Source organism: Rousettus aegyptiacus, unplaced genomic scaffold, assembly GCF_014176215.1.
Source record: "Rousettus aegyptiacus isolate mRouAeg1 unplaced genomic scaffold, mRouAeg1.p scaffold_m13_p_13, whole genome shotgun sequence".
NCBI classification, from domain to species: Eukaryota; Metazoa; Chordata; class Mammalia; order Chiroptera; family Pteropodidae; genus Rousettus; species Rousettus aegyptiacus.
Window position 1 is genome coordinate 56,976,899 of NW_023416288.1, and position 12,265 is coordinate 56,989,163.

The 12,265-nt window shown below is 46.5% G+C and overlaps 1 protein-coding gene across 10 annotated transcripts in view; it reads left to right on the forward strand.

Moving 5' to 3' along the window:
• DGKI (diacylglycerol kinase iota) overlaps nt 1-12,048 on the forward strand; it is a 367,036-nt gene extending 354,988 nt beyond the window's left edge. For all 10 annotated transcript variants that reach the window (XM_036230859.1, XM_036230852.1, XM_016122880.2 and 7 more), the window contains 3 exons: nt 6,078-6,114; nt 7,830-7,929; nt 9,403-12,048. In XM_036230859.1, the coding sequence (XP_036086752.1) occupies nt 6,078-6,114; nt 7,830-7,929; nt 9,403-9,519 (254 nt within the window). In that variant the 3' untranslated portion in view covers nt 9,520-12,048. The remainder of the gene's footprint in view (nt 1-6,077; nt 6,115-7,829; nt 7,930-9,402) is intronic.
• The last annotated feature ends 217 nt before the right edge of the window (nt 12,049-12,265 follow it).

A 12,265-nucleotide genomic window follows, 5' to 3' on the forward strand; every position in this document is an offset into this window, starting at 1 on the left:
AGGGGCCTGGGGCGCTCTGAAAGCCGGAGGAGTCTTGCATTTTTTTTTTCCCCTCCTGCGTCTTCTTTGGGACATCTTCTCTCAGATTCAACGGCATGCTGCTTACATCGTTTATGAAAAACTGGACTTCGGGCGTTTGGAGGGTTGAAAAGAGAAGGGAGGGGGAAGGGAGCTCCCGGCCCCCACGGGGATGGGGTGGAGAGAGGAGGATGCGAGGGATTCCGGCCGAGCTCCCCCCAGCCGCTCCTGCTTTTCAGCTCCTCTCAACCATCTTCCTTACCCTCTCCCTCCTGCCTCGTTTTACCCCCCAGGACACTTTTGTGGTGTTCAGCGTTCACCGCCCCGCACATTTTTGGCTCTTTTGTTTTTCTTCTCCCGGCTCCCACCCCTCCGCCCCCTACGGTGTCTCCTGATAGAAATCTCACTCATGCATTTCCTTTCTGATTTCAATGGCTTATTCTGTCTTTCCTTTTTTTCCCTGCCTCAGTCTTTCTTTTCTTTTTTTCTTTTCTTTTTTTTTTTAACCCTCCTTTTTCTGCCTCTGGTCCCCCCACTCCCCAAGAGAAATGACCACCATCCCGCTGGGACAGGATGACGGTGCCGTTCGAGTTCCCAGGGCCAGCTCTCCCCACATCTGTGCGGCTTTTGTCCCCGGGCCGCAGGAGGATTTGGAAATGGTCTGTCTGCTGGCAGCGTCGGAGAGACTAATGGGAAATGAGGTCCGGAGAGAGAGGCCGCGGGGAGGTGGAAGGAAGGAACAGCCTTGGTGTGGGAAGCAGATTAAAGGATGCATGTGACAAAACACACACACACACACACACACACACACACACACACACACACACACAATGCAAGTGTGATATTGATAAAGTTGCACCAGTAAGAACCGGGGCCAGTGGAAGAGCCTAGGGCAGCTTGGAAGGCTGGACTGCTTTACCTCTTTGTTCGCTTTCTTGTGTTGGGAGATTTGCAAAGTTTTACTGCCTTTTGTGTTCTCTGGCCTTCACCCGAATACTGACATGTACATCTCCTTGATACAGTTTTCTTTCTCTCATTTTCAGACAGTTTTTCAGATAGCACAAGCTTTGAAATCCATGTTCCATTTATGGGTCTTTCTCAGAGAAAAAAATAGGATATTGACTAGGATCCACATTGATTTCAAATGTCTTCCATTCATTCATTAACTCACTTAGAAATGAATTCTGCCCCACACGCTTTTGAGAAAAAAAAAAAGTTATCGTAATAATCGTTGCTAATCTTTATTATTCCAAACGCCTTCTATAGGAACACATTTAAATTTTACAACAAGTGTACACAGCAAGTTCTGTTATCTCTATTTGACAGGCGGGAAAAGAAGATTAGTGACGTTGCGCCAGACCTCATACATAATATAAGATACGATGTCTGCGCTCCACGTCTCTGAAATCCAGCACAGGGAACAGAAACGAGCATGAACCACCTCAGCGCAGGGTAGTCTGCTGTGGTATCACGTGCAGGGTTCCAGTGACAGCTGGCGCTCAGGGCTGTGGAGGGAGGACGATCGTCTTCTCTTAGAAATTGTTTGGAGGAACGTGGACCCCTCGCCCTTCACCCGGATTTCACAGTTGTTTCCTGGCGCGGGTCCCCTACGGGGAGGAGTGTGGGACATCGCAGTAAACCGGGACTGTCAGAGAGCCAAAGCTGTCTTTTCTATCCAGGGGACACCTGAGGCTTCTCTCCTGACAATTTAATGGTATTCCTTCACATTCCGTAGGAGACATGGCATCGTTTCCACCATCAGAACATATGTTTATATGAAGTACAAACTAAGCGCCAAACCCAAATGTTCACCATCGATGCAGATTGAAAGAATTCATTATCTTGATTTCTTCTCTCGTTCTCTTGTTCTCTCCCTTATTCGTGAGACTCAAATTAACTTTGCAAAACCACAGATGCTCTTTTTATGTGCTTTTTTTTTTTTCTTTTGAGAGAACTTTTGTGGTCTTTGTTGCTTATTTTCGTTTCTCTAGCCATCCCCCCTTCAAACCTTATACCAATGCCACTAAACCGCGGAGAGAACTATTAAACAGCGTGACGTACTATCAATGGCTCCCGATGGGTCGTCGAAGGTACGCGTGGGGCAGGAACCCACAGCCTTGTCTCAGGCTGCACCTGGCACTCAACCTCCTTCTTGTCGCCTCCTCTGTGGCCCCTTCTTGCTAGCGCTCTGCAAACAGTTGTTTCGAAGCAGGTTATAAAAATCATTAGAAAATGTACCTGTGGCGTTCAGCACAGCTCCCCACGCCTCTCTGTGATCCGCCAGCTGCCGCCCTACCCGCTTCCTTGGCTGTTTGTCTGCCAGAGTTTACGGTATCTGCTGCTTCTTGATGGTGGGTGTTAATGGAAAGCTTGGGTTAATTAAGTTGATCATTCTAGAGCCATTCCCGAAAGCTCTAACTGGAGTTTCTCTAGATGTTAATTAAGAGCAAAAGTGTCTTGTTTTCAGTATGAGCACCTCTGTCAGCTACCGGGGATACAGGGAGAGAAGCGGGGTGCTAGGCGGCTACAGGCCTCGCTCGCAAACCGAGTAATCAGCCCTGGAATCACTCAGGGGCGGCGGCATTCATGGCGATACTTGTCAGAAATTTGAGGAACGGGGTCCTTTCTCTTTCTTGTCCCCACTTCCAGAGTGTCAAATAAGTGTCCTTTTAGCAGAGATTGAACTGCTCGGTGTCTTCCCGCTTGCGCGCAGGCTTGGACCATGGAGTCCAGGGACCCGTGGCGGGAGGTGCCACTCCGAGAGTGGAATGACAGTGCCGAGTAAAGGAGGAACTGAGAGGAGGACTCGTTGCCCAAATATTTGTGCAACTGGACGTAATGATGGGAGCGGAACCACCGGTGGGGCTGGGCCGTTGGCGTTCACGGGATCCCTTTCAAAGTAAATGGCTTGAAAGGTTTGCGCAGGTGACAGGGGTTCCCCGAAAGGACCATCTAAGCCTCCTTGCTCCCCACCTTGTGGGGAGGGTCCTGTCAGCCATAGAATAGGCCTGGGGTATGGGTTCTCACAACGTATAACTGGAGGCTTCGAATGCAAGTGGGAGCGACGTGGCCGCGTTATATCTCCTTCCTCCCCCGATGCTCCCTCTTGGCGTAGTGCATCCTGCCGTGGTATCAGGGTGGACCCTCCGTGATAGCTAAACTTTAGGCGTTGTGTGTAGTGCGTCAGCTCCCGTTTGAAGCATATAACTTGCGTTACCGTACGAAACCTCATAGCAACCCTGTGAGATGAATATTGTTATCCATGTTACTTGATATATGTGACAGTCAAGGGTCTAAGAGGTTAAATGAACTTGCCCAAGACCTAGTACATGGCAGGTAGAGCTGGACTTTGAAACTGAGGAGCTTCAGCTCCAGGGCCCTCACTTCTGATCTCTGTACCATACTGCTCTGAACGCCCTTGGGTGTGGGCGTGTGTCGGGGGAGGGGTAGCAATCGTTCATTTTCCTTTAAAACCACAGGACTAAGGAACAGAAATGAATGAGCTAATTCTTTGTCGAATCCTAAATATAGGGTAGAAGCCGGAGGGATGTGAAAAATAATAAAAGGATTCTTACACTCAAAGGATTTAGAATAAATAACGGGACAAGGCATACACCTGAAAAGGTAGAACCAAAGAGGTATTCTGGGAGTTCAGAAAAGGGACAGATTCCTTCTGTCAAAGGTGATCTTTTCGGAACCTTGTCACAGACTGGGCTTTAAAAAAGAATGTGTAAGATGTAGGCATATGGCTATGAAAAGGAAAGCTATTTTGGATGGAGACAGATGAGGAAATAAGCTCTTAGAGCTGCGACTGCCTGAGAAATATTTGGGTGACAGGGCTTGTGCGAAAAAATGGAACCTTGAGAACAAATTGAAGGAAGGTAGTTCCAAGTGAAAGACCGTGAACTTCAGTTGTTTAAATACTTGGGAGAAGGCAGTAAATACGATGAAACCTGGAAATCTAAATGTATATGACTTTTTTTATTTTTCTTAGTAATGGTCACTTCATGCTAATTATGTTTCAGGCAGAGACCCATCAGGAGGCCCATTTGTCAAATAGGACAAATAAGAGAGACAAATAGGACAGACATCATCGCCAGGGAAGGTTCGTTTGGCCTGATGACCAGTAGATGTGAGAGAGAAAAGGCAAAGAAGGTGATTTAGCTCTTGGGTGACCAGGAGGATTGTGAAAGTCCCATAATATCTGTCATCTTCACCTTGACCAATGACTTGTAGTTAGAAAGTCCTAACCTCTTCTTCTCTCTCTTTTTTTTTTTTTGATTATGTAATAAGTAATCACTTAAGTAAATTTTCAGTGATAATGAATATCCCACAATATAGGGAGCAAATCAACAGGACCATATTTCTAAGAACTAAAATGCTCAGTACTCAGAACTATGTTTGGCACTTCTAAGCCCATTTATTCATTCATTCAACCAAACATTTAAGCATCTGCTTGGCACCAGGCCCTATGTCAGGCACCAACGAAGGACATAGTGATAGACAAGTCAATAGGCCACAACCTCGAGGGATTTACCAGAGTAGCTAAGATATGGAGGCAACCTGGGTGCCCATCAATGGAGGATGGATAAAGAAGAGGTGGTACCTGTGTACAATAGAATATTACTCAGCCTTAACAAAAAATGAAATGTTGCCAATTGCAGTAACATGGACAGACCCAGAAGGTATTATGCTGAGTGGAGTAAGTTAGACAGAGAAAGACAAATACCATATGATTTCACTGATACATGGAATCTAAAGAACAAAATTAATGAACAGGCAGAACAGAAATAAACTCATAGATCCAGAGAACATTTTAATGATTGCCACATCGTAGAGGGGTTGCAGAGATGAGTGGAAAAGGGGTGGGGGATTAAGAGGTACAAATTGGTAGTTACGAAATGGTCATGGCGATAAAAATATAGCATAAGTAATAGAGTCAGTAATGTTGTAAGGACTATGTATGGTGTTAGATGGGTACTGGATTTATTGGGGTGATCACTTTGTAGGTTATGTGGATATTTAATTGCTGTGTCGAACCTCTGAAACTTGTAATGTTGTATGTCAACTATAATTAAAAAATAAAAAAATTATTTACAAAAAGAAAGAGAAATCATTAGGTGATTTTGCTATGACTTAAATGTCATGCTCAGTAAGGCAATCAAATGTTCCCACTTGTCTGGGATAGTCTCAATTTGGGTGATAAGTCATACTACCCTCCCAACAGTAGGACATGAGGCTGATGTACAAAGTGCGGGAGCATGCAGGCAGGGCATTTAATGGATCTTAGGAAAGGGGTATTAGTGGACTTTATGAAGGAAACATGTCTCCACTGACGCATGCAGGCTTTAGAGACTAAGGGGTTCAGGGAGGACTCGGGGGAAGTCAGCGGTGCAGGAAGTGGGAAGGTAGACAGGCAGTGTTTACAGATCAAATAAATTAATTAGTGAACAAATAAAACATTGTGAATGTACAAATTCACAAAATGGGTCAACTCCTAACGAAGCACCTATATTCATTTGATACTTAGGTCTAACATTTCTTTCAGGTCTTAAAAGGGAAATTTTATGAACAGTCGAATTTTACCCTGTTCCTAAAGTAAGGATATTGGGGTGCATGGTATCTCTGGTCTCCTGTAGCTTTACTTGTCCTGAGTAAGACCCCATCCCGAACTGCCTGCCCCCGGAGAATGAGGGACTCTACAGTCCACTCAGTTGGCCCCTTTTCCCAGGGCAGCCGCTTAATTATTTCTTGCTTATTCTGTTTCAGTTGATTTTATTTCTTTGACTTGATAGAAAGCTTCTCGAAGGCGGAGGCCGTTTTTATCTCCCATTCGGCACATTGTGGCTGGTGGTGATTGGGAGCTTGATAGGGGAGAGGGAGAGGAAATTCTTTTTTAGAGAGAAGGAGGAGGAAGTCTTGTTAAATAACCCTATTACCAAATGCTTTTTCTTATAGAGCTTCCCAACGCATTTTAATTACGTGACTGTGGATTTATTTTTGTTAATGGCGGTTCGCGAACTCATTTTTGATCAGCATCTTGCTTTCTTCCTATTTAGGACCTTCCGAGTTGTTGGATATGGCAGACAGCGAAACGTGAGTGTTGTCTTTCATTATATCCTGTATTATTTCCCTCAAAACATACCTCGGAAAAGAATGCAGTCTATAGGGCATAAAATGGATAGTTTTCATGTCAGCGATAAAGAGTCTACTTCCAGTTGTATTTATAACTGTGCAAGGCTGATCTTCTAAGTCAAAAATTACACAATAAAATTCGATGGCAAGTGGAGCGATGGTTACGTGCATGGAATTGCTATCCATCATTTAGTGCCTCCTACGGGCAAGGTACTTCCGTGCTGGGGCATTGTGATCGCTAAGAAGTCCAAATGCATACTTTTTTTGTTTGTTTTTTTACTCTTTCTTATCTGGGGCGTGTGAGAAAATTAAATTCTAACGCCCTAAGGCATCTTTGCGTGTAATGAAAATTCTTTGCCGAGCCTAAAATGGAACAATGTGTATAATACAATCACTGGATAATAATCATTTTCACGTCCTGCGTTTCAGACGAGGAACTCTGGTACACATAGGATTCTCTGGGATGATCCTTAAACAAATACTGTTTGATTTTAACTTTCTTTTTTCCTGAGGCAGCAAAATAGTTCCTATCCCCCAAACGGGAACAAAGAAAGGCTAAACTTCTAAACCTGAAAAGCACATAGAACACACCACCAGAGAACTTCAAAGAAATTTGAAAAGGATGAAGAATGGGCAGGGGCGGAGTGGGGTAGGGCGAGAGCGGCTACGTGGGTATCGGGGAGGCAAAGTAGAAATGAAGAGAATGGAAAATGGGTGGGAAGGGGAGTAGCCGTGAGTTACTAGGCATGGCAGAAGCTGTCCACTGCTCATGAAGCTTGTCCACATGCCGCACGGCCTGTTGGCAAGGTTGTCCCTGACCCCAGCTTGCCTTCCCTAAGGTCCGCATTTGATTTTCCATGAAACACTTTGGCATGAAGTGTCTTTTCAATTTCGGACTCACAATGGGTCTATATTCCTACGCTGCCTGCCAGAGGGGCGGACATGGCCACTTTCTCTTGCCCGCTTCCCGTGGCTGGCCTCAGCCGTGCTGCTCCTGGAGACAGCTCTGGTTCTTGAACCCTCCCAGCGTGTCACTGTGCCTCCCAGGTCCTCTGTGGTGGCCACTGCCCTTCCGCCTGCCACTGGCATGGAATCCAGTAGGTAGGGCAAAGCGAGTGTTGCCTGGCTCCTTGAAATTGAGTTCCCAGGAGATAGCCCTCCGGGGGGCAGGATGGTGGCCCGCCACGCACTGTGTGACGGGTCCGAAGGGCCGGTGGTTCTCCATCACTGTCCCCTCTGTGCTTCGGCTAGTGTCCCTCCCTCCCTGCCCAAATGTATCCACAGAGAGAGAGAGTTGCCTCACGGGGTGCAGACATCTGTGCACATTGGTCTATTTAATAGTGCCACCAAGTCTTACCTAAATCAAACATTGGTAGTTTAAAACAAAGCCACGCGGCCTAATTCACTGACGCAGTTTTCAAAAGAGCTTGGAGTCAGATGTTATGGTTAGCTGACGACTAACTCAAGGCATTTCTGGGTCCCCTCCCTGCTCCTCCCCCGAACGGGTCCTGCCTGCCGCTGTGGTGGTCTCAGCTGCAGGTAGAGAAAGAGGCCGAGGAGCACAGGGCATCAGCAGCAGGGGTAGGATGCCACCCTCACCCCCTGGTCGCTGCTCCCACCCCCAGCCCCGCCCTCCGCTCCTTTATGGGTGGTTTCCCATTTCATCTGTGATTTAGGGGTGAGACCGCGCTGCACAAGGCCGCCTGCCAGCGGAACCGGGCCGTGTGCCAGCTTCTGGTGGACGCAGGAGCATCTCTGAGAAAGACAGACTCCAAGGTAACGTGATGCGCGGGCGCAAACATCTCCCCACTGGGCAAGATCGCAGGCACCGTCCTTTCTGTGCTCATGGAAGTGCCCAGGGCTTTGGAAAAAGGAGGAAAAAATAAAGTGCTTCATTTAGAGAAACTGCAGTTTAAACGTATAAGCACAAAGGGGAGGGTGCGTGCTTGTCGATGGGGCTTTCTAAACCTCTGAGCGTGCCGGCTTTAGGATTTGGGGTTCTCCTCCTGCTGAGTGCCAGCAGCTACGTTGCAGAGAGGTGAGGTTCAGAGCCCCAGGAGAAGGGTCAGGGCCGTGTTCATCGGCCTGACCTCTGAGAAGACCCTTTGGGATTTCTCCTTCAGCTGCCTCACCCAGTGTAGCTTACAATCTGTGCTGTATTTGGCCACATATGAGTATGAGGACTTCATCGAGCGGGTGCCAAATAACCTAAGTTTGTGGCCAATGAATGGAGCCAAGAAACAGACAAGTGACCTAGATGCCTAATAAAGACTTAAGCCCCAGTAGACTTCATTGAAGCGATGAGCATCTATTCATGGGCAGTGTTTGCCCTAGTCTTTCCTCAGACAGCAGTGCACGTCATGAAATAGCTTTCTCTCCTGCATGGACCTCGCTCTCCTTTCTGAGCCAGTTGTAAGCCGGTCGCGTTGTGTGAGTCTTTACTTCCCTTGCAACTGCCCAGATCCTCGCTCCTTAACTGAGGTCCCTGGCTGCCTCTCTTGGCTTCAGGCACGTTAAACTGTGTCCGGGTTTCTAGCTGCTCTGTTACCTGTCTGTTCAGTTGATTGGATATATCATTTCAAATGGCAGATAATTGCTCAATGTGATATTCTTCCCAGGTGATATTCGCACTTAAACGCTTTGGCGTGTAACCTGATTGAGAAACACAAGCCCAGTTGGCGGGATCACTGGGGGCCCCGATCCTGAGGTAGACTTAGCCTCCCTGGGGCCGCTCAGACTACAGCGGGACAGTCGCCTGTTTATCACACAAAGGACTGGCACTCAGCTCAGATAATAAAGAGAAAGTGAGGAGCAACACGAAAAAGTTGCTCTTTTTATCTAAGTTGCTGAATCTGCAAACTAGAAATCAGAATGCCTGCTTCCCCAGTTATCTAGCCAGTGATTCCTTTCCACCTTCTTCCAGAAAAGATCTGGGTCCCCACACTCACTGTGCTGCCCTGTTTCCTGCCGTGTGCTCAGTCAGGCTCAGTGAACCTCCCTTTCCTTAGATGTCGACCCCACCTGTCAAAAGCAATTGTCTTTTTCTCTTGGACTTACCTACCTTATATGGTCCAAGTGATGCTCCTATTGGAGCGTAGATTTAAAAGTGTCTCGTGAACTCTAAAACAGGGAACATGGAAAGATCTTTATTAATGAGTAATCATCAAGAATCTCTGTTTCTGTGAATTTTTTTTAAAAAGATCTCATCCCAAGCGTTTGTGTCTCTTTCCATTTCACTATTACTTGTAGGGTCAGACACCTCAAGACAGAGCACAACAGGCTGGGGATCCCGATTTGGCTGCTTACCTGGAAAGTCGTCAGAACTATAAGATCATCACCCATGAGGACCTCGAAACCGCTGTTTGACCCTGGTAGATGGGCAAAGAGGACCTGAGCGAGCGAGCGTATCACCTGTGCCCTCCTGGAGATCGGGCGACTCCCCTGCAAGAGGCTGATGGAATCCATAAACCTGTCTCTCTCCTGCAAGAATCTATCTGAGACCATGCCACCAGTTTTTAAGGGCTGTCAAGGTGTACGACAAAACATGATAGCCCCCAGAGGACGAGGCAGGATACCCGGAGATTTGTGGAATACGAGTTCCGCAAAATACGATCCTTATTGCTTCCAGCAAGTAGCATGAACTTCTGTGTTCACCCGTATAATTTATTTTAAAGATTCAAAGGATGTTCGTACAAATGGCACTGCTCCCCCTCCCCGCCCCCCACACGTTCATCTCCTCCTGTACCGCTCCGTTCTTCTGTAACTACCCATCATTTTAGATATGATCTGTTCTCTTCACATTCAGTCCTCCGAAGACCACAAGACTCTCTCTGAAGGTCTTGTCAAACCCTCTGGACGTCCTGCAGAAATATAACTCTCGAGCCGCTTCCAGTCCTAAGACTAAACATACCAAGACGAGGCTTAGTGACTTCTGCATGTCTCTCCTCCCTCCCCGATCCTTTTTCATCACATAAGAGCTGGGGAGTGCCGCAGGGATTATGGCAATTTGTGCGCTGGGTCTCTGGGGTGTGGTGAGGTGGCATGGGCGTTGTCTGTTCTCAGAGGGGCCTCGGGGAGGCAGCCCAGGGGCGGGCGCAGGTAGCGGGCTGTCGCTGATGGCCGCGAAGGACTGCTTCAGCTTGGGCTGTTTGTACAGCTCCGTACTGCCTATGTGTAGCCATCTTTGCCTTTCGCTGCAATGGAGGTGAGCGGTGGAGGAAGCGAAGGCCCGTCTAGTTTGCAGGACCACTGAGCTTTAAGTGCGGTTTCAGCTGCAGAGCAGAAAAGCATGTGTGGGAACTGTGGTCACAGGAAATGGAGCTAGCTCTCTGACAGCGTTTACTTCTAGGCTTGTTTGCGCGATAATGGAAAGCAGGCTAATGGACTTGAAATAAAACAGCAGAAGCAAAAGTAGCAACATATGTCAAAATAACTCACTTAAGTAAGAAAACAGTCACCGGAATGTTGCACAGAGGCTAATAAGTATAGACTTTTTTGGGTACGATGGTGAGAAGGAGGGGGGGACTGTTTTAGGTTTTCCTTCTAAGATTTTGGTTTTCATTATCCCAAGTACGCCTCGTCCCAAGGACAGAGCCTTGCCGTGTGGGTTCCGCGGCCAAATTTTGGGATGTGTGGCCCTTTCTGATGGATGCCTCATCTGTTATTTATCAGGTCCCAAGGTCATACCTGAGAGCACTACAGCCCCATTTTCGTGTACGGAGCAGTCTACTCTGTTCTTTTCGCTGTTTTCTTTTACTAGAAAGTTCTTAATACAAACCACTGTGGGATCCCACAGCAGAATTGCAACTTCTAATCCTGCTACAGAGCAGTTGGTACTTATAAGCACCTGTGTTAGGGACCCTATGACAACTAAAATATCAGGAAACGATCTACTCTATTTGGATAGAAGTCAGAAATGGAGGTGGGTGATCGAGGGTTTTCCTTTGGATTAAACTGCTTTCTTCCATTTTCCCCTTAGACACAAGCAATGTGCTTCCTTGGCATTTCTGCATGCGAGCATAAACAATCGTTTCTCTACATTTAATTTAAAGGTCCAGTGGTGAGGCGTTGCTTATCTGAATCACATTTTGGTCGCATTTTGAAAATACAGGTATGATCATACTGTTAAGTAGGAATAGCCTCTCAGTGGATAGGCTCTGAGTCTCTCCTTAGTCGTTTCAAGTTCGAATAATTGGCATTATTCTCAGCTGTTGGAGGAAGGGTTGGTTATGACTAATCTATTTCCATATATCAGTCTTAGAAATGGAACTATCTTTGGGGTTTTATGGTGAGAGAAGGAGGGACTGTAGTAGATTGTTTCCAGAAGCTGGAAAAAATATGCTCCAGGAGAATTTAATCACTGGGCTTCTGCTGGGAGTTTTTCAATTGGTGGGACTGTCAAGGAGATGTTGTGATGACAGAAATATAATCCTTAAAACAGACTGAAATCTGGCCTCGAATGGTGCCTTCCATTCCCTAGACCGAGCCAAACACTTGGCCACGTACTCGGTTACCCAGCTGCCATCACTGGGGTGAAGGATTGTATTTTCACCAACAACCATCTCATATTTCTCTGTGATGCTTCAAAGCAGCCCAGAGAAAATTTAGGGTACAGGTGGCTGTGGGCCAATTCAAATAGCTCCAGTTGAAGTCACAAGTAAATCTCTGGAATGAAAATAAATGACATACTGACTGCCGTAGGGGTCCTGGTACATTTGGAAATCATTTTAAACAAAAAGTAATAATAATTATTATTATAATTTAAAAAGCCTTAGAGTCCTGCATTACTGATGGGGAATGATATAAGACCAACTCAAATAGCTCTTTGAAAAAGCAAACACACCCAGGACTTGGGCTTTTCCAAAAAAAAAAAAAAAAAAAATCAAAAATGAGCTTCAACATTAAATCTGCCTCCTGTAGCGTTTTAGTTTTTAATTGATCATTGCGTGTGATAGTCCTGGACTTTTGAAAGAGCCGAAGCCATATGCTCCAGGAGTTTCCAGCTCAGCTGAAATACACGGTATCCCCCTTTTAATGAGCCCCCAGCAAGCGCAGGAGCAAATGGTCTGGCCCCGGTCTGAAAAACGCACATAACTTTAATTTAAAAGACATA